This window comes from Amblyomma americanum, chromosome 1 (genome assembly GCF_052857255.1).
Source record: "Amblyomma americanum isolate KBUSLIRL-KWMA chromosome 1, ASM5285725v1, whole genome shotgun sequence".
NCBI lineage: Eukaryota > Metazoa > Arthropoda > Arachnida > Ixodida > Ixodidae > Amblyomma > Amblyomma americanum.
In genome coordinates, this window is record NC_135497.1 from 494,577,024 (window position 1) to 494,597,371 (window position 20,348).

Genomic DNA, 20,348 nt, shown 5'->3' on the forward strand with positions numbered 1-20,348 from the left:
GACTGCTCAAAAGAGACCGTACTCATAACATAAATATAACATGTTTCTGAGCGTAAACAATAAAGCAGGGGTCCATCGATTCCTATTTCCTCAACAATTGCAAAACGGGCGCCACGAGCAAGTCCCCTTCCCAAAGGATCACTTAGCTCGCGTACTAACCTGAAGGCGTCCCAAAAAAAAACACGGAAAATGCATTTTATTTCGATAAGCTAAAATGATAAGACTTTTCGAGCGACCGCCGTCAACGGTGTGCATGCAAGCACCTCAGCAGAGCGCAGCAGACGACGCGGGGCGGGTATGCCCCTGTGACGTCAGCGATCAGAGGTTGCCAGTCCAGCAAGCAGTTCGCAGAAGCGAAAAAAACTCGTTTTAAAAATATTTACCGCTCAGAATCAACTGAGACTTGGGAGAGTTTTAATTAACATGCTGAGTATTAAATGCGATGAGCAGGGTGTGCGTGAAAATAGGCTGTCATGGCCCCTTTAAGCGATGCGCCACTGCCCTGCGATGGCACGAGCCCCCACAATGGGCCTTGTGTGGCGCAGGTGACCAATCATTAATTTAACCTGCACCTGCCACAGTGAGCAGTTTACTCACTATCTGGTGGGCAGGTTATGTTCCTTTTCAATTTTTGACCCGCGCGGACATTGTGACCGCCGCGCGTCCTTTGCGTGTTTTGCGAACCCTGTCGGTCGCGTTATCTCTGGCGCTGTCGCCTACTTAGCGGCGTCGGTTACAGTCAGTTTGGCGTCATGTTCTTTCGCATGTTTTTGATGCAGGTGCAGCGACAGCTATACGTTGATGTTTGGCGAGCCGCACAGGAATACGACGGGCACCGCTACTTGCGTACGCTTTCTCGGGAGCCACTGCTCATTTCGGCGCCGTGGATCACGAACTGTTTTGGTTTATGGGGGTTTAACGTCCCAAAGCGACTCAGGCTTTGAGGGACGCGGAAGTTAAGGGCTCCGGAAGTTTAGACCTCCTTGGGTTCTTTAGCGTGCACTGAATTCGCACAGTAAATGGGTGTCTAGAATTTGGCCTGCACCGAAATTCGACCGCCGCAGCCGGGACCGAACCCGCGTCTTTCGGGTCAGCGGCCGAGTGCCGCAACTACTGAGCCACCACGGCGGCGCTACTACTTTGAACTACTTTGCACTTAGAAAAGTGCTCTTAAATTTACCTTGGATATATGTTTTTATTTTGTTCAATAAAATACATTTGAGAAACTATTGCTTTCTTTATCAGCAAACTTCGTTGGTGCCGTCATCACTAGCTATTTACGGTGGAATGATCACTCAACATACCTTACCAGAAATATGAAATCATTGGGATGCGAACAAATTAATTTGCGGCTCATATAAACACTGTATGCCGCTGCCACTACACAAAGTATTGGTGTATTATCTCAACTCTATTATTTGCAGCATTTGTGAAGATGCACATTTCTGCTCTTTATTTTTATTGTCTCAAACAATCTATCTACTTTTTGTATTCGTGTACAAACGTATCGTACGTCACTGTTGATGGATGACTGGAGGTCAATCAAGCCGGAGTGAAGCGGCCTTTTATTCAGAATAGTCACCCTTTTGCGCTACTTTGCATGCAAAAACAGACTTGATTGATTGACTGATTGAATGACTGCTTGCTTTCTTGGTTGCTTGACTGATTGACTGGTCGATCGATTGATTGAATGACTAAAGACGGAACTCTTAAATTCGTCTAACTGTTGGGTTTATTGAGTGAACGATGGTTTGGATAAGTGCCATTCATGCCCCACACTGCGGAGCACTTTCTTTTGAAGGAGAAGATTGAAATAGTGCGGTCGTGGGATAACTAGGCCCATAGTAGTTTTTGTGAACTGAAAACAAAGCATGACATATTTCACGTTTGCTTCGACTTTGGGAGAAAACGACAGCACCTTGAACTGAGCGCACCAACCACTGGCAGGAGTATTCTTGACTATGACTCCCACCTAATATTTTCTTGCCCTGACAGCATGGAGTACTTCCTGGAAAAGCTGCGAATGGCCCGTTCCACCAAGGACGACGAAACCTCTTCCCCGTCGCCGTACGCGGACCAGGAGCGGAGGTCTTCGAGGCACTTGGGGTGCCATCTTCACTACCCTTCGCCGACCTTCATCTACAGGGTGAGATCGCAGCACGCGGCTATTGGTTTGCCTCACCCTCAAGCGTTCAGGGAAAAGAAGAAAGGGTTGCAAACATGGACAAGCACTAAACTGTGCAAGAAAATAGCCTATCTCGTCTCCCGCGTTTCGGGAAACTTCCCCGTCGAACTACGAACACGCGCTTTACTAAAAGAAGCGTTTTATTTAGAAGCCACGCGTTTCACGCAGTTATATACCACACTTACCTCAAACGTTTCATTTTTTTCCACCACCACGAAAGCACGCCTTCATCTGAGCAACATTCGTTCAGCGCCGCGCGCGGGACGCCGGTAGTCCTGCAGCGGCGAACATCAGGAAGGCGCCGAGAGGTGCGCAGTTAAAAAAAAAATCGTGTCTGGAAAAAACTAATTATGATCGCGAATCCATCAGTGAGACAGCTTGCACATTTATTTAGAGGTCAAAAGGAGAGCATAAGAAGGGCCGACTGGCACGCTCAAAAGCTAGACCCCGAGCAGCACAGGGCATCGGCCCATTATTGCCAATGTGTTGGCAAAGGCCAGTCCTACAAAGAAGCAGCGTCACCGCCGTGTTCCCAATATACGGAATGACACACTCTGAGGTTACGAATAATGGCCCGACCTGGCCTATGTGTCTCCAATGTTGGCAGCGCTGCTTCGTCGCTTGCCAACAATTGACCACTACTGTATTTTCCACAGTGACACTCCGTTACATTTCCAGTAATAGTTCTTGATGTACATTATACCATGCATATTGCCAACGCCACTCCGTTACACAGCTGCCAATGACCCTCGTTATCCTATCTTTGCCCCGGAATGGCGGCGCCGTTTTAACAGGATCGCTAAGATCCTGTTAAAACATCAACTTAAAAAACAGAAAGAGTTAGCAGGGCGGTCGTGGCTGACAGTTGTCGGGCAGCAAGGTGCATTTGGATCAGTTCGCTAAGGCTGTGTGTGGCTGTGTACGTGGCCATGCATATTTACTCGCAGTTCGAGTCATGAAGGCGTTTCTGCACTTGACGATCTTGCCTTCATGATGACTCCAACGTGCCAGGTAGAATAAAGGACTCCTCTATTCCGGTTTACAAACGTCTCGTTGTGTCTGAACTTTTGAGGGATACTTTTAAGCAGTCGCACTCGGTGTAGTGCTCATGCGTCTAGCTCCCATCCAGGAGTATGCGTCGCGGAGCGTATAAGACGCATTACGAGCTGCAGTAATGGTGCGTGCATGCGACGCACAGGTTCTGCTGGCTCGGTCGCTCAAGGTACGGCGCACGGAAGGAGAAGGTGTGGCAGAGTTCAGCAACAGCGAATTCGTCCAGGAGTGCCTGCACACCCACAACAAGCTCCGGCACAGGCACGAGGTACCCCCCCTGCGCCTGTGCCCCAAGGTAGGCACGACTCTGCTTTCTTCAGTCATTGTCTAAAAAGTAAACGGTTTACCTTTAAGGCTGTCTATTTGTGTGTTGACGTCTTTTTGTTAATATTTCATGAAAATGTGAACTGTTGTGAACATTTCCCCGCCGTTACTACCTACCGTGTAAACCAAATTGCTGCCTTGGGTCGAGCCATTGGTTTCTAAAGCGGGATTGTTGTGGTCGACTGGTGTGCTGCACATGCTTGGCAAAAACCTCGGATGCCGCGAAGTGCCAACACAAACTGCATACTCTTCGAAGCCATTAGAGTCAGTATCCGCGAGACAGTAGTAGCGGACGGACTAATCGCGGCTCGAGTGACCATGACTGCGCTTTGAGAATGAGCGGAAACAGAGCAGACTCGAGGCGATAACCCACGGTGGCATCGTTGCACACAAATGGACCAACATATCTTTCTGTACGAAACGAGGCAGTACACTTGGGGCTGCCAGAGAATGTGCACAGTGCCTGCCTAAACTATGCATGCAGTTGAGGGCAGACGGTTTCTGCACTGCAAAAGAATGATTCGCCGCCACGTTATCAGTAAAAATAATTGCCTACGTGAACAAACAGCACATTATTGAAAGCCTGAGCAGTAATTCGCATAATCGGGCTACCGCTTGATTAAGAACTTTTTTCAATTCACAACCCTTTTAACAACTAAGACAGCGGTACCCATAAGCGTGTCGGAAAAGATGAAGCACAAGAGCAACGACGTGTAAACTTGTCGAGGTGCTCAGAAAAGCTTCCGACAGTGACAGACTACTCGAAACGTGTTTATTCCGCACTAAGGGCCTTGATCGGTCGAATGAGCCGTATGTGGCTGCAATTAGAAAAGCAGAGGGAAAGGGAACCAACGCAACTAATTAACAGCCGAAAGTGTGCAGCGGGACCGTGCATGTCCACAGAGGCCGCTCTAAATTGTGTGTCCGTGTGCAGCTCTGTGACCTGGCGCAGTACTGGGCCAACCACCTAGCCCACACGGACGATTTCTATTACCGGAAATTCAGGGACGTCGGAGAAAACCTCTTCTGCCGCTGGTCGTACGTGCCGGACTTCGACGTCACAGGTGACCCACAAATCTGCGAAAGCGGCAGAGACATCGTTCTGGCGTTTTTCGTCAAGAATGCATTCTTATATGATGTACAGACAAGGATTACACAAAATTCTTTTAATTGGTAGCAATTGTGTCGAACGTGACTACTCAGAACAAATTGTATTGAAGCCCGACTAGACTACTATACCGAACATATCAAATTATCAAATGATCAATTTTCTTCCATGCAGTGAAATTTTTCTACGTAGTGATATTGTGTTGTTTGTGCCACAATATTGATGCGACAGCATTAAAGGCCTCGTTAACCATAAAATCTGATATCGGCGTTATCGACGTCGGCGTTGTGAGGGAAAAATCACGGGAATGGCTCTATGGCAGGTGGTCCCCAGAGACCAACCTAGGAGGCAGGTGGGCGACCTAGGTCACATGGCCTTGCGGCGTCATCACAACCTGCCCACCCTGGCAGGTGGCACTTAGATTAATGATTGGTCTCTCGGGAAGAGCAACCTGGGTCGCACAAGGCCCACCTCTGGCACCACCTGCCATCGCAAGGCAGAGGCGCATCGCTTAACCGCTGCACCACTGCACCAAAAGGGGTGTGAGGACTCCCAGGGATCTTTGAATGTAAAGCAGAGAATGACCTTTTGCACATGTGGGAACTAAGCCATTGTACTATCGCGTCATACCCTTAAGGCGGAGCAATTTTTTATATTCACTGCTTACTCCTGGTGGTATTATTTTGCATAGCACTGAACTGGCGCCTATGCAGGCAGCAAAACGTTGACTTAATACCAGTTTATTCAGATTGTGTGAAAAACGGGGTTTTTATTTTTATGTGTTCATATCACCCTGATCAGCCCTTAACGTCAGCTTGTGTTTCTTTGAAAGGGTTCTCACAGATAGTGGTAATGAAGTGTTCCGAGTAACAGCTTGATGTATAAGTTTGGTTTTGCATATCAAGGCTGTATGCCATCTCATGTCCAGAAGTTTTTTTTGCAGTGCTGCATTTAAGCAAGTCCCTGAGATTTTTCGCTGGGTTAGCTTGGAATCTGCACTGTTGAAAGGAAGTAGTTCTTTGGATGATGAGGGGTCGTATAAGTAGCATACATGTCCGTCCTGTTTAAAAACAAGTCTTAAATCAAGAAACTGAAGGCTGTAGTTGTTGGCCTTTCTTGAGTGAAAAAGCCCCTTAGATGCACTGGCAACAATGGCGACGATGTCACAAAGAGTGGCGCTTGGTTTCGAAATTCTGTGATCTCTGAGTGCAACAAAGTCATCCACATATTTAAATAAATACCAAACAACATTAGAGGTCAACAGGAGTCGGTTATTAATATGCTTGTCAACACAAGACAGAATTATATCACTCAATGCTGGTGCAAGACACGAAGCAATGCGCATGCCATCACGCTGAGTAAAACGCTGGTAGCTTCGATAAATGGCAGTCAGTGAAAGGTAAAATTCAAGAAGTGCTGATACCTTTGCGTACTGAAATGACATTGCGCCTTTAAAGGCGATGTTTTAGTGCGAAAGTACACCTTCACGAGGTCCAACCGGCCCATTAAGTTTGTGTGAACTTTGACCGTTCTCACGCTGCGAATTGCACAACGCCATCTTCATCATCTTCCATCTTCAGCGCGAACAAAAAAAAAGATCGCCTTAACTTTGATTATAGCTTAACCTGAGTTTGTATCGCTGCCAGACTGGCCGACGACCCGGCAAAGCACGCCTTGATGTAAAGCGAGGCGGGTCCGTCTAACATATCGGAGGAGGAGTGGCGCCGACTGCGCCACATTTGATGCAGAGTGAGAAGACGGCGTGAGTCTGCAGATCCAGGGGACGTGACTAAAGGCAATGAAGAAGTCACAAATAAGCGACGGAAGCGTCAGGCCGCGCTAGCTGCCGAATTATCGTAACAGCGCCCCGTTCGCCTTGAGGAACAGAGTTACTGCGTGAACAGTACCACCAGCGTCTCACCGTGGAACTGAACGAACGCCATGTAAACTCTGAAATGCAGTTGGCACTGCCGCATCTGCTACAGCCATGTTTCAGCGAGAGTTGGTTCAAAATCCGTTCCACGTATGCGGTTGATAGTAGCATCTCAAAGATCTTGACTCGGTATGCTGCTTACTTCTCCCAGATAGACGTAACCAACGCGATGGTGGGCAAAACGAGTTAAGCTTCCCTACGTAAACAGAAGATACCGTCTTATAGCCTCGGCCTCAGCAACACCAACTGCAACAGCCACAAGTATACGCCAATGCCCCCCGATTTGCCTCCCTTAAAAGACTTGTCAGAACGGATGCTCTCGCCGCATGCACCCTCTATGCAGATACATTGATTGCTGTACTTGACCCAACCGCAACGGTGGCCTAGCGGTTTGAGCATCCGCCTCGCGTGCGGGATGTGCGGGGTTCGATCTCAGTGCCGCCGAGTACCCACTGGCGACACAAATGTGTACAAGCTTTCCCCTGGTCTGGTGCTCGGCTTATTTAGAGTGGAATGCTTGGGAAATGGCGCGACGACGGACTTCCAGTGAGGATCCCAATATCGAGACCTGACGCTGCGTGTGGGCTTCGCCCTTTGGCGCTGGAGCTCACACTTTCAGCGTGGAACACGGGAGAGTTTTGCAACCTCCGCCTCAAGGCACTGGACCCTGAACTGCGCCTTCGTCTTCGGCATAATTTAGAATTTCGCGACGCAACACTGTTATGCCGTTTATGGACCGGTGTTGCATTTACCAATTACTATGCTTTCCGGATGGGGATGGCCGACAGCCCTGCTTGTGAGAGCTGTGGTTGTGAGGAGACCATCGCTCATCTTCTCTGTGAGTGCCCTGCATTTGCGAGTGCAAGACATACACTGTGTTGTGCCCTGGACCGCCTCGATCCTCGCCCATTAACAGAGCAAAAGATCCTCGGTCCGTGGCCACAGCAGTCGACTGCCCTCAAGGCATACAAGGCACTTTTTGGCTACTTGAGAGCGACTGGATTGAGTGACAAATTGTGACAGCGTTGTGCGTGCGTGTGTTATGCCTTTTTTCCCTTCTCTCTTCCTCCTTTTAGTCCCCTAATCCCTCTTCCCCAGTGCAGGGTAGCCAACCGGAACCCCTTTCTGGTTAACATCCCTGCCTTTCCCTCCTCCTCTTTATCTATCTATCTTGGGAAATGGGTCTCTGACCCCACCTTGAGTAAAATAAAAATATCTTGTGCCATGACGCTCTTTGGCCGCAGATGATCTTGCGCCATAAACATTCATCATCATTATTGACCTTTTTATCACAAATTATAGTGTGTCTCAAACCGCATGGCGGTTTGCGGTAGACATTAGTGGCAATCTCCCTATTTTTCTCCAAACTGAGGAACAATCCCACCGTGCACATGCATCAAATCCTCGTCGGCAGTTGATCATAATAATAATAATTGGTTTTCGGGGAAAGGAAATGGCGCAGTATCTGTCTCATATATCGTTGGACACCTGAACCGCGCCGTAAGAGAAGGAATAAAGGGGGGAGTGAAAGAAGAAAGGAAGAGAGGTGCCGTAGTAGAGGGCTCCGGAATAATTTCGACCACCTGGGGATCTTTAACGTGCACTGACATCGCACAGCACACGGGCGCCTTAGCGTTTTTCCTCCATAAAAACGCAGCCGCCGCGGTCGGGTTCGAACCCGGGAACTCCGGATCAGTAGTCGAGCGCCCTAGTAACGAATCTCGAAATAGTTAGAAGTCGCCTAGAACCAGTGGAATGGGAACCTATTTTCACAAGCGCTGACTTGGTTCCTCGGCTTAATACGCTTTCCTGTGCTCTTTTTACCAGCCTATCATTAATGTTTTCCCAAAATTGAAGTAAATGTGCCAAAAAACATTCTAAAACCTTGGATGTCCCCACGACTTATACCACTTGTGAAGAAAAAAGCACAGGAAGTTCGGTGAATTTATTACAACTAACGATACTATGCTGTTAGCCCGTATTAAAGCATTCGTTAACCGTTTGAACATATGTCAGCTAAGACGACATACCACAATTTTATATTTGACAAATAACTGTCCTTTACTCCTAAAAAAATGTAAGCGCCTTAATCTGCTTTCAAATAGAATTACTCGTGCACGCAAAATTACAACCTGCACAGTTTAAAGTCCTGAGCTAAATGGATCATGGTTGGCCAATGCTTTTCAAGAATTTTTTAATGTATTTGGGAGTGGCATACACAGTCGCAGCCTCTCGATTTTTTTAGGTGCTGCAGTTTCAGAAAACGCCTTTGAACGGACTGATGACAACAAAAAGTACTTACTTTTTGAAAGCTCGAAGGACACGGCAAGCTTAGACTCGTGCAATGACCAAAGACGACCAATTAGTATGTATGTCTTACTATAAACTGTTGCATGCTGAACGCATATATCAGTTCTATCAGCTAAATGTAACCAAGATTTAAAAATCTCGGATTGTCCTAGCGCCATGAAATCAACTTAGTGTTGTTTAGAGTAGCGTGGCTGAGTCAGCAGTATCTTTTGGTCTTCAGTGTTATTTTTGTTGCGACTAATTAACTATTTCATTCTTGGCTCCAGAAAGAAAGCTGCAATACAGAAGTTGTAAGTAGCTTTAAAAAACAGCTGACTGAAATGTTTGCACCCAAGTACCGTGTATGTAAAGCAGTTTTTTAACCAGCCTTCAATCATAACTCGCACAATAAGTAGTGGTTTATTGTTAAAACAGTAATAAAATGTAGGAAAAGATTTTCGCTAGCCTCGGCATCTCCCATCGCTACGGAAGCACCTGAGCTGGGGCAGCGGAAATAAAGGATAAGATGCAGATAGGAGAAATGAAATGAAAGAGGTGCGAGGACAGGTAGAAAAGATATGGTGTAGAGGTACTATATACAAATATTCTATTTACGCTATAATATATATGCAGGTCGTGCGCGTGTGGAGTCCATAATGAAAAGAGAAAAGCACGCGCGCACAACACAATGTACATTAAAGCTGGAGTGGGGCGTCCAGCTGATAATCGTCCAAGGAGTTTCCACGTGAGAATGGAGCCGCTTCAACGTCCCGAGACGCGCCTCAGAGAAAAAAAAAAAAAATTGGATTTTTTTTTCTCGAGCGTTCTCCTCGGTGAGCCTTTTCGTGCACACTAGGGCAGAGATTCATTCATTCATTGTTTATTTTTTTTCTCACTATACAGTGAAAAAAGGAGCCAAGGGAAAAGCCGTTCAAGCACGGCTTGAGTTGTCCTTGGCCCTAGTTATCAGGCAGTGGCAGCAGCGCGAACAGCACAAAAAGCAATGTCCTAGGACGCAGCTAGCTAAGTCAGTATAAAACAAAATATACAGCAATAGAAATGGAATCGTACCATGTGGTACGAACATTCAACTTATCAAAATAAACTACATCACACGGCACTAATTGAGCGCATATCACATGCTACACAAAACAATAAAGATTCAGCGGATGAACATGGCGATGAGTTCAGAAAGTTGCAGTTTAGAAATGTCGATAACTTTATTTATATAGTCATTTAACATACGTGGTAACAGGTCATGCAGCATTTGTCGACCGTAATTAGTCCGGCAGGTAGACATTTTCCAAAATGGGGCACACCTGTAGGTGTATACTGAATCGGCTAAGCATAGTCTGGCAATGTCGGTAAGTGTATTGCTTCCGCGCTTTGGACTGATGTAATATTCTCGTGATAACCTAAACCTATATAGCTCACCAACTCTGAGTATATTCAACTGTTTAAAAAGCTGAGATGTCGATTGCAGGTATGGTACGTTAGCAATAATGCGTAGGAATTTCTTTTGTGTGTTAGTAACTTGTTTAGATAACCGTCTGTGGTTGTGCCCCATACTAGAAATGAATAATTTAGGTAGGATGCGAACGGAGACCTGCATAAGATTTACTTCACGCTCTCAGGTAAAAGATACCTGTTTCGTTTCACTATCCCTATCGTACTCCTCAGTCTGTTCAACACAAAATTTACATGGTCATCCCACTGCAAGTATTCGGAAAATGCACTCCAAGAACTTTAACGCACTGCATAATTTCAATCTTAGAAGATTTTATTATTAGGTCAGTAATCATAGCGGCCTGTTTACCTCCAGGTCGAAAAATGTTTTTGTAGCATTAACTTTTGGCAGGTGTCCAACGATATATGAGACAAATACTGCGCCATTTCCTTTCCCTAAAAAAACCAATTAGACCAATTAGCATTAACCTTTAGGTGGTTATTTCTTGTCCAGATATCTAACGCTCGCAAGACATCGTTTGGTTTTACAATTGCATTGTTGACATTTGGGGAGGCAGTAAATATACTGGTGTCATCAGAATAAAGAAAAAAATTTAGTTTCTGACGCTATATTAACCAGATCATTTATGTGCAGAGTAAAAAGCAAAGGGCCCAAAATGCTACCCTGTGAGACACCGGATATGATTTGCTTCTTACTCGATACCAAAGTTTTAACATAAACAAACTGACACGTATGTGAAAGATAGCTTTTCAACAAAGTAAGTGAAAGCCCACGGATTCTATAGTGCTCTAATTTTTTGAAGAGAATGTTATGATTGACATAATTTAATAACTGAGCGAAGTCAACACATACGGCTACAACGAATTGTTTGATCATGAAATTGTGCAAAATATACTCGTTTTGATCCAGTAGTGCCAATTCTGTAGATCGGTTCTTTTGAAAACCGTACTGGGATGTTGTTATAATGCCATGTTTATTACAAAATGAATACAAACTGTTATGAATTACTTTTTCCAGGCCTTTAGAGAACACGGGAAGGATTGATATCGGCCTATAGTTGTTGACTTCATGCCTCGAAACCTTTTTATAGACAGGTGTTACACGTTCTGTTTGCATTTATGACGGAAATTTACCCAACGATATGGAAAAATTGTAGATATAGACAAGCACGGGGCTTAGTATATTAATAACATATTTAATCGGCTTTATCTGTACACCGTTTTCATCACAAGCGTGAGAGATGTTGAGGCTTAAAAATATAGACTGCACTTCGTTTGAATCGGTGGGTTCTAAGAAAAATGAGCTCGTATTTACCTGACCTAATACGTTATAAGCAACCTGCGATACAACGTTGAAATCTCTACGAACAAAATAATTATTAAATGTATCAACCCTAGTCTGCCCAGTGATTGCTTGATCCTGCCGGATAATTTCTTTAACTGCTTCCTTTCCTGAATTCCGTCATATGAGTGAATTTAATTCATTCCAAGGTACATCTGTGCCTGAACAAGATGAGAAAATTCGCAGATAGTATATATCCCTCGCCCTCTTCAGCTCCTTAATTAACGCATTGTGAAAGGTTTTAAAGGCGCGAAGGTCAGCTTCATTTTTGGTCCGTATAAACTTCTTAAAAAGGGAATCATTTCCATCAATTTTTTTAAAGAAAAGATGCGCTCGAGTAATCCATGGCTTACGAGCACCATTAACACTCGAACTATGCTTCTGAACAAATAGTTTTTTATAAATAGGAACAAATTGTTGCAAGGCCTCATAAGCGATTTCTGGTTCCGTTTCGGTTAGGACAGTATTTCAACATATGTGGCAGATTTCTACTCGCAAAGCATGCAGAGCGACTTGATGTGAGTCAACAGCTCGGATTTCTCTGAAGGCCAATATATTAAGCTACATAAATAGTTCCTTGATGGAGATGGCGCTTCTAGCGATTTTTCGAGGCGGTATACTATTCCATTGATACCTTGTTCCTTAAGTCATTAACTAAAGTTTGCTAATTAATCTTAACTAATTAAATTTGAAGAGCGAAAGAAATACTTCAGACTAGGCCACCCGACTCTGAACAACCCTCGGTTAGTTTCACTTGGCTTGGACACTTCGTCTTTCTGTAAGAGCTTGGTTACATTCATCTGGAACACACGGTATACAACACTCTGCTATCTACCGGTTCGTTTTATACTGACATTAAACTTGCTAGGGTGGAGGTAATGTTCAAAAGGGGAGACAGAAACAGCCTAAGCAATTACGGGCCAATATCCGTCCTGCCTTTCTTCTCTAAGGGGCTATAACGCGTAGTTAATGGTCGTGCTGATAATTTCTTTCAAAAACACTCTATCATAAACGACTACAAATGCATGCTCTGCAAGAATAAGCTGAAGGAACAAGCATTACTGGATCAACAAGAATATACACTAAACAATATCTATTCCCAGCGATTAATTCTTGGAAATGTTATACACTTTAGTAAGGTGTTTGATACGCTCATTCATAATATTGTCTTTGTTAAACTTGAACCTTATGCTATACTTGGTCATGCCTTAAATCTTTTGAAATGATATATCACGTTGTGATCGATCACAATGAGTTCTCATGAGCGACTGCCACTCTGATGACCTACTGATTGCAAACGGCACGCCTCATGGCAATTTTGTGGTTCCTATACTTTTTTACCTAAATATAAATCATATGGATATAAAAAAAGATAAAATGTATTATTATACTCACGACAATAGTTTATTCTGTTCCTCTTCTGATATTAAACAACTGGCGGATACTTAGACGACATTAGTGTTCTCACAATGATCGATAATCTCGCAGTTCTCAATACAAAGTGCGCAGTACAAGCAGGCGAGAGGATGGTTAGACAGGATACCAGCAAGCTCTCTCCGGAGACAAAGGTATGTTTACTAAACGCTAAAGCATGAAAGCCTTTAACCGCACGAACAGAATAGAACTGCCAGAGCTATGAAAACTAAGAGATCACCGCAAAGTTACCGGCATACGGCAGTTTAATATGGAGAATCGAGCATGCTATATAAAACGGAAGTAGCCTAAAAGCGATGAAGAGGAAACTAGGCCTGGGCGAAAGTCCGATGTATGCGTTAAGAGACAAGGAGGGCAATGTCATTGCCAATATGAATAAGATAACTGAAGTAGCCGAAGAGTTCTACGCAAATCCATAACGCAGCCAATATAATCAGAACTTTAATGAGAGAGACAGTAGTGCAGAGCAATGGGACATCCATCCAGTAACGAAATAGGAAGAAAAGAAAGCCTTAGCAGCAATGCAAAGAGCTAAATCAGCTGCTGATGATCAGGTAACAGTACATCTGTTGAAGGACGGTGGGGAGATTTGGCTAGAAGAGTTAGCTCCCTGTAAACAAAATGCCTTATGACCTCGAGCATACCGGAAGCTTGGAAGAACGCTAACATTGTCTTAATCCATAAGAAAGGGAACGTCAAGCGCTTGAAAAATTTCGGACCGATGAGCTTACTCTCTGTTGCCTACAGAGTATTTACTAAGGCAATCGCTAATAGAGTCAGGACAACCTCTGACTTCAGTCAACCGAGGAATCAGGCAGGCTTTCGTAAAGGCTACTTCACAATAGACCATTTCACAATATTAATCAGGTGGTAGATAAATGCGCAGAATATAACCAACCCCTATATATAGCCTTCATAGATTACGAGAAAACATTGAGCTTATTAGAAACCATAGCAGTCATGCAGGCATTGCAATGTAAGGGTGTAAATCAGCCTTATGTAAAAATAATGAAAGATATCTATAATGAATGCAAAGCTACTGTAGTTCTCCATAAAGTCAGCAATAAAATTCCAGTAAGGAAGGGTATCAGGCAGGGAGACACGATGTCGGGCAGGTTTTTTATGGCTAGTTTACAAGAGGCATTCAGAGGTTTGGATTGGAAACAGTTGGGGATAAGAGTGAATTTAAAATACCTTAGTAATCTGTGATTCGCTGATGACACTGCCTTGTTAAGTCACTCATGGGAAGAATTGCAAAGTATGATTAATGACTTAGGCGCGCAGAGCAGAACGCTGGGCCTAAAAATAATGAACAGATAACCAAGGTAAAGTTCAACAGTATCGCAAAAGAACAGTAGTGTACAGTTGATAGCGCGGCGCTGGAAATAGTAAGCGAATATGTCTTCTTAGGGCAGGCAGTGACGGCAGATCCGGATCACGAGTGAGAAATAACTAGTAGAATAAAACTTTGGAACGCATTTGGCGGCTTCTCTCATATCATGAATGGCAGTTTACCGATTTTCCTCACGAGAAAAGTATATAAAAGCTGTACCTTACCGGTACTCACCTGTGGGCAGAAATGCGGGGGCTAATGAAAAATGGTTGTATTTAAATTTAGGACCACGCAGCGTGCTATGAAAAAGAAAAGCATAAGCGTAGAATTTACGGAGAGTAAGAGGGCAGAGTGGGTGAGGAAACAAACGCAGGTTAATTGCATTCTTGTCGAAATAAAGAAAAAGAAATGGGCATGGGCGGGGCATGTAATGCGAAGGCTAGAGACAGCCGATGGTCATTAAGGTTAACGAACTGGTTGCCAAGACAAGGGAAGCGTAGCAGGGGACGGCTGAAAGTTAGATGGGTGGTAGAGGTAAAGTTTGCGGAGATTGAGTGGCCGCAGTTGGCACTGGACAGGATTAATTGGAGAGTTGTGGGAGAGGCCTTTGCCCTGCAGGTGAAGTAGTCAGGCTCATGGTGATGATGAGAATGATGAATACTGCAAAATCAGGACTGGCCAATTTGACGACATGGCGTTAATTAAATAGATTGTCTTCAAACAAAGAAAAACAATGGCAATATATTTCAGGCTAAAGGTAAGGTAGTAATGAATGCGCCGCCTATCTTTTTCAGCGCCACTATATTCGACTACATCCAGGTATTGACATCCGTAGCCATATCGTTCACGCCTTAGATATCATGGGATGCCGACATAAACAAAGCCGGCATCACCTTTTCTAAATTCATAGGTATCATCTCTCCCGCTGAACATATTCTGCACATAAAAACAAAGCTTGATCTTTACAACGCGTTCTTCTGATATGTTGCGTACCATCTGGTGTGGGGAAATACTATGCTCAATATGCAAAACTTTTTGTTCTTTAGAAAACAATAGTACGATTCATTCAAAATGCCTTCTTCAACGACCCATCTCAACCCATACACGACTAAACTGTAAACTTGTTCCAATTAATAAGCTCTTTCAGTAGATGTTTCCTTGTTTTTGCAAGAAATATCACGGAACGCAATTGCCCCTTTTTGTCTTCCATTGCTCAACTTGCCACTACACAACTCCCCCTATGAAACTAGAGATCACGAAAGTTTGAGGTAACCAGACGTAGAACAAACAATGGTTTTGATATGTTGAAATATATTGTGCCAAAATGTGTGAGCAGTACTCTGTATAGCAATTAACACAAAATGACTTCTGCCTGTTGGAAACTGCTCATCGATTAAGTTGCATTTGTAACTGTGTTAAAATGCTATTGTCTATTAATCTTTTTCGTCTTGTTTCACACTGTGTAATGTTTTATCCTCCAGCTTGCTTCATTGTATTTTGCATGAACTCTCACTGCTAACGTTTATGGCATCTACGGGTGATGATCCTGTCAAGCGGTCTTTTTAGCGGTTTTTTTCTTCACCCACGGTTTTTGCGCGAGAAAGTTTGAAATAAGCATTCATTCATATCGTGCGCTCACCCTGGCATCGTGCAGGATGTGGAGGATCTCGGAAAGGTGCGTTGTAGTGAGCACAAGATGGCGCGGTCTTCAGTTAGCCTAAACCAGAAGAAGGAACGGAAGGAACTAGTCAGGCGGAAGCCCATCAACGAGTAGGCGGCAAGAGGGAAATTACAGGAATTAAGGAGCTCGTGGTAGAACAGCTATTCGGCTTTAACTGAAGACGGCGACCTTAATGCTTAAGAAATTAAGGATAATCTCACAGCCATCATTACGGAGTCCAGAGTACCGAAACCAACATTACGAAAGTGCGCAGTACAAGTAGGCGGCCCTATGGTTATACAGGGTACCGGCAAGCTCTCTCAGGAGACGAAAGATCTCATTAAGAAACGCCAAAGCGTGAGGGCGTATATAATCCACAGACAGAATAAAAATAGCAGAGCTATAAGAGTATATAAATAAGCGAAAGGTAGCCGAAATAAAGAAGCTCAATATAAAGAGAATCGATCATGCTCTACAGAACGGAGGTAGCCTAAAAGCGGTGACGAGGATAGGAAAGGGCAAAAATCGGATGTATGTTTTGAGATACAGATAGGACAATGTCATTCGCAATATGGATAAGATTTTTAAAGTAGCCGAAGTGTTCTACACAAATCTATACAGTAGTGAGCGCAATGAGGGCGTTAATTAGCGAGCTAGTAGAGTAAAGCGATCGGACATCCCTCCAGCAACGAAAAGGGAAGTAAAAAAGCCTTATGAGCAATGCAGGGGGGAGGGGGAACAGCTGGTGAGGATCCGGTAACAGCAGATCTGTTGAGCGACTATAGAGAGATAGTGATAGAAAATATAGCCTCCCTGTATACGCAATGTGTTATGACCTCGACCGTAGCGGAAGCATGAACTCTAACATCATCTTAATCCTCAGAAAGGGTACTTTGTTGCCTACGAATAATTTATTAGGGCAATCGGTTGCACAGTCAAGACAAACTTAGACTTAATTTAACCAAAGGATCAGGAAGGCTTTCATAAAGGCTACTCGACAATAGGCCATATTCAGATTATCAAACAGGTGGTTGAGAAATGCGCAGAATAACCAACCCGCATATTTAGTCGTCATAGATTACGAGAAAGCATTTGACTCAGTCGAAACCTCAGCAGACATGCAGGCATTCCGCAAGTAAAAATACTGGAATATGTCTATGACAGCTGCACAGTTGTCATAGTCCTCCATAAACTCAGCTATAGAATTCCGACAAGGGAATGATGCCAGGCACGGATACACGATCTCGCTATTGCTATTCACCGCCTGTTTACAGGAAGTACTTATTCATAGGCCTTGGCTGGGAGCAGTTGAGGATAAGAGTTATTGGAGAACACCATAGCAATGACGAAAGTAGAAGGCGCCGACCAAAAGAAAGGATGGGATGACGTTTCGGCTCCCCCACGGGAGCCTTGTTCACAATGAGGCACAACGTAACTTCTTCGTTTATTTATACGCGGCTCATGAGCGAACCCGGGAACCTGGCGTAGATTGGGGACAAGCTTCCGCCATTTCGATTAAGCGTGTGCGCTGTCGTCTGAATAATCAGCGATTCCAGATAGAGCCGTGACTTCCTGCCCCTTTCTTTTGCGATCACACGTGCCTCTGCCCAGTTTATGTTGTGTGCGGCGGACACCGAGTGCTCGGCAGCGCACTTTGATCTGCGCGTCGCTTTTTGACGTCACTGTGGTGATCACGTATTCTTCGTTCAAAGTCACCCGACTCGCCGATATACTCAGACGGAAAGTCCGCACATGGTATCGAATACACTACACCTGGGAACTTTTCCTTCTTCAGCTTGTCTTTGACGTCCACAAGCCGACTCCTCAGTTTTCGAGCTGGCACATGCGCGGTCTTAACATCGTAGGACAGTAATATGCGCGCCAAAGGTTCGCTGATGCCAGGAACATAGGGAATCGCGGCTCATTTCTGAGTAGCGGGTTTAGATTGCAGCCTGGGACGTCCCATTTGGCGCTGTACAGAGTCCATGACGTGTACAGGATAGCCATAGGTAGACAAGTCACGCCGTACGCGCACATCTTCAACAATCCGGTCTTCTCCTCTGGAACAGATTTCTTTTCGTCAGAGGAGCGATGACACCACAGATCGTTTCTACGTTTCTGGCAATCAGGCTGAACGGACTTTAAATGGTGGTGCCGGCCGGTGTGCGTGGGTTTTCTGTAAACGGAGGAATTTAGATGTGTGGACTGTCTGGAAACGAGTATATCTAATAACGGGAGGCGGCCGTCGATTTCCTCTTCAACGGTGAACTGTATGCTAGGCTCCCTAATGTTGAGGTGAATAGTAAAGTCATGTAATGCTTCTTTCCTCAGGATACAAAAGCAGTCGTCCACATACCTCAGGAACACGTCTGGGGCAGGCGTGAAGGACGCAAGAGCACGGCCTTCGATTTCTTCCATGGCCAAGTTAGCGACTGTCACAGAAATCGATGCACCCATGGCGGCTCCGTGAATCTACCTTAAGGAGACATCCTCTAAAGTGAAGTACGCGTTTGACAGGCAGAATCTGAGAAGGCGGGTCAGGTCATGTTCATCTATCGGAGTTCTCTCTGGCAGTGATGGGTCTGATTCAATGGCGGTGGTGCATACTTCAACGGCAAGGTCTGTCGGCACACTTGTGAAGAGTGACTTTCCGTCTAATGAAACCATGATTTCTCCGGCATTACTTTTAAGGTTTTGAACCTTTTCGATGAAGTGCTGGGTGTTGCGTAAGTGCGTAGGGCTCCTGTAGACGAGTGGAGAGATAAGTCTGTGCAGAAACTTGGACAGATTCTTAAGCGGTGAACGCGTAAAATTCACTATATGGCGCAGAGGGACGTCAGGCTTGCCGGGGCTGAACCACTGCGGCATAGCAGGTGAAAATACAGCGACCTGTGCTGTAGGGCCCCTCTCTGGCACCTCTCCTGACACCAGAAAGGTTACATGTGCTGCAGAGAATGCTTTGAACCAGGTTGACCCGTCGCGCCGAGACGAAGCCCGCACACGCGTGGTGAGCGTCCTTTCCAAGCTGCGTTTGCATTCATTGGTCTCTCCCTTCACACGCCAAGAAAAAGCTATTACAAGCCTCCGAACCAATCCAGACATTGCGATACTTCCGGCCGACAAGGGTAATGTCACTGTACTTTTAGATAAGTGCGATTATAAAAAGAAAATGCCGGCCCGCTTGGAAGACGGTAACACTTACGCTCGTCTCGCTCGAGATCATATGGCGAAGGTGCAGAGAGAACTACAGAAATTGCTGGCAGACGTCTTTCGAGTAGTGCCCCCGCAGCACAGGTCGCTTTATTTCCACCTGTTATGCCACATTGGTTCAGCCCCTGATATCTACGGCCTACCAAAGATTAACATTCACAAGCCTGACGTCCCTCTGCGCCCTATAGTGGATTTTACGCGTTCGCCGCTTCAGAATCTGTCGAAGTTTCAGTTATCCTCCTCTCGTCGACGGGAGCCCTACGCACTTACGCAACACCCAGCACTTCATCGAAAAGGTTCAAAACCTTCAAATCAACGCCGGAGAAATCATGGTTTCATTCGAGGTAAAGTCAGTCTTCACAAGTGCGCCGACTGACCTTGCCGTGGTAGTATGCACCGTCGCCCTTGAATCAGGCCCATCACTGCCAGAGAGAACTCCGATAGATGAACATGACCTGACCCGCCTTCTCAGATTCTGCCTGTCAAACGCGTACTTCACTTTTGCGGATGTCTCGTTCAGGTAGATTCACGGAGCCGCCTTGGGTGCATCGATTTCCGTGACAGTCGCTAAATTGGTCATGGCAGAAATCGAAGGCCGTGCTCTTGCGTCCTTCACGCCTGCCCCAAAAGTGTTCCTGAAGTATGTGGACGACTGCTTTTGTATCCTGAGGAAAGAAGCATTACATGACTTTACTATTCACCTCAACATTAGGGAGCCTAGCATACAGTTCACTGTTGAAGAGGAAATCGACGGCCGTCTCCCGTTTTTAGATATACTCGTTTCCAGACAGTCCTCACGTCTAAATTTCACCGTTTACCGAAAACCCATGCACACCGGCCGGTACCTCCATTTAAAGTCCGTTCAGCCTGATAGCCAGAAACGTAGAAACGTTCTGTGGTGTCATCGCTCTTCCGACGAAAAGAAATCTGTTCCAAAGGAGAAGACTGGATTGCCGAAGATGTGCGCGTACGGCGTGACTTGCATACCTATGGCTATCCTGTACACGTCA

The 20,348-nt window shown here is 45.2% G+C and overlaps 1 protein-coding gene across 1 annotated transcript in view; it reads left to right on the top strand.

Annotated features, from left to right (window-relative positions):
- Positions 1–20,348, top strand: part of LOC144116101 (Golgi-associated plant pathogenesis-related protein 1-like) — a 142,731-nt gene that overhangs the window by 87,101 nt on the left and 35,282 nt on the right. The window contains exons 2-4 of the mRNA XM_077650780.1: positions 1,996–2,146; positions 3,384–3,533; positions 4,497–4,626. Of these exons, the coding sequence (XP_077506906.1) occupies positions 1,997–2,146; positions 3,384–3,533; positions 4,497–4,626 (430 nt within the window). The 5' untranslated portion in view covers position 1,996. The remainder of the gene's footprint in view (positions 1–1,995; positions 2,147–3,383; positions 3,534–4,496; positions 4,627–20,348) is intronic.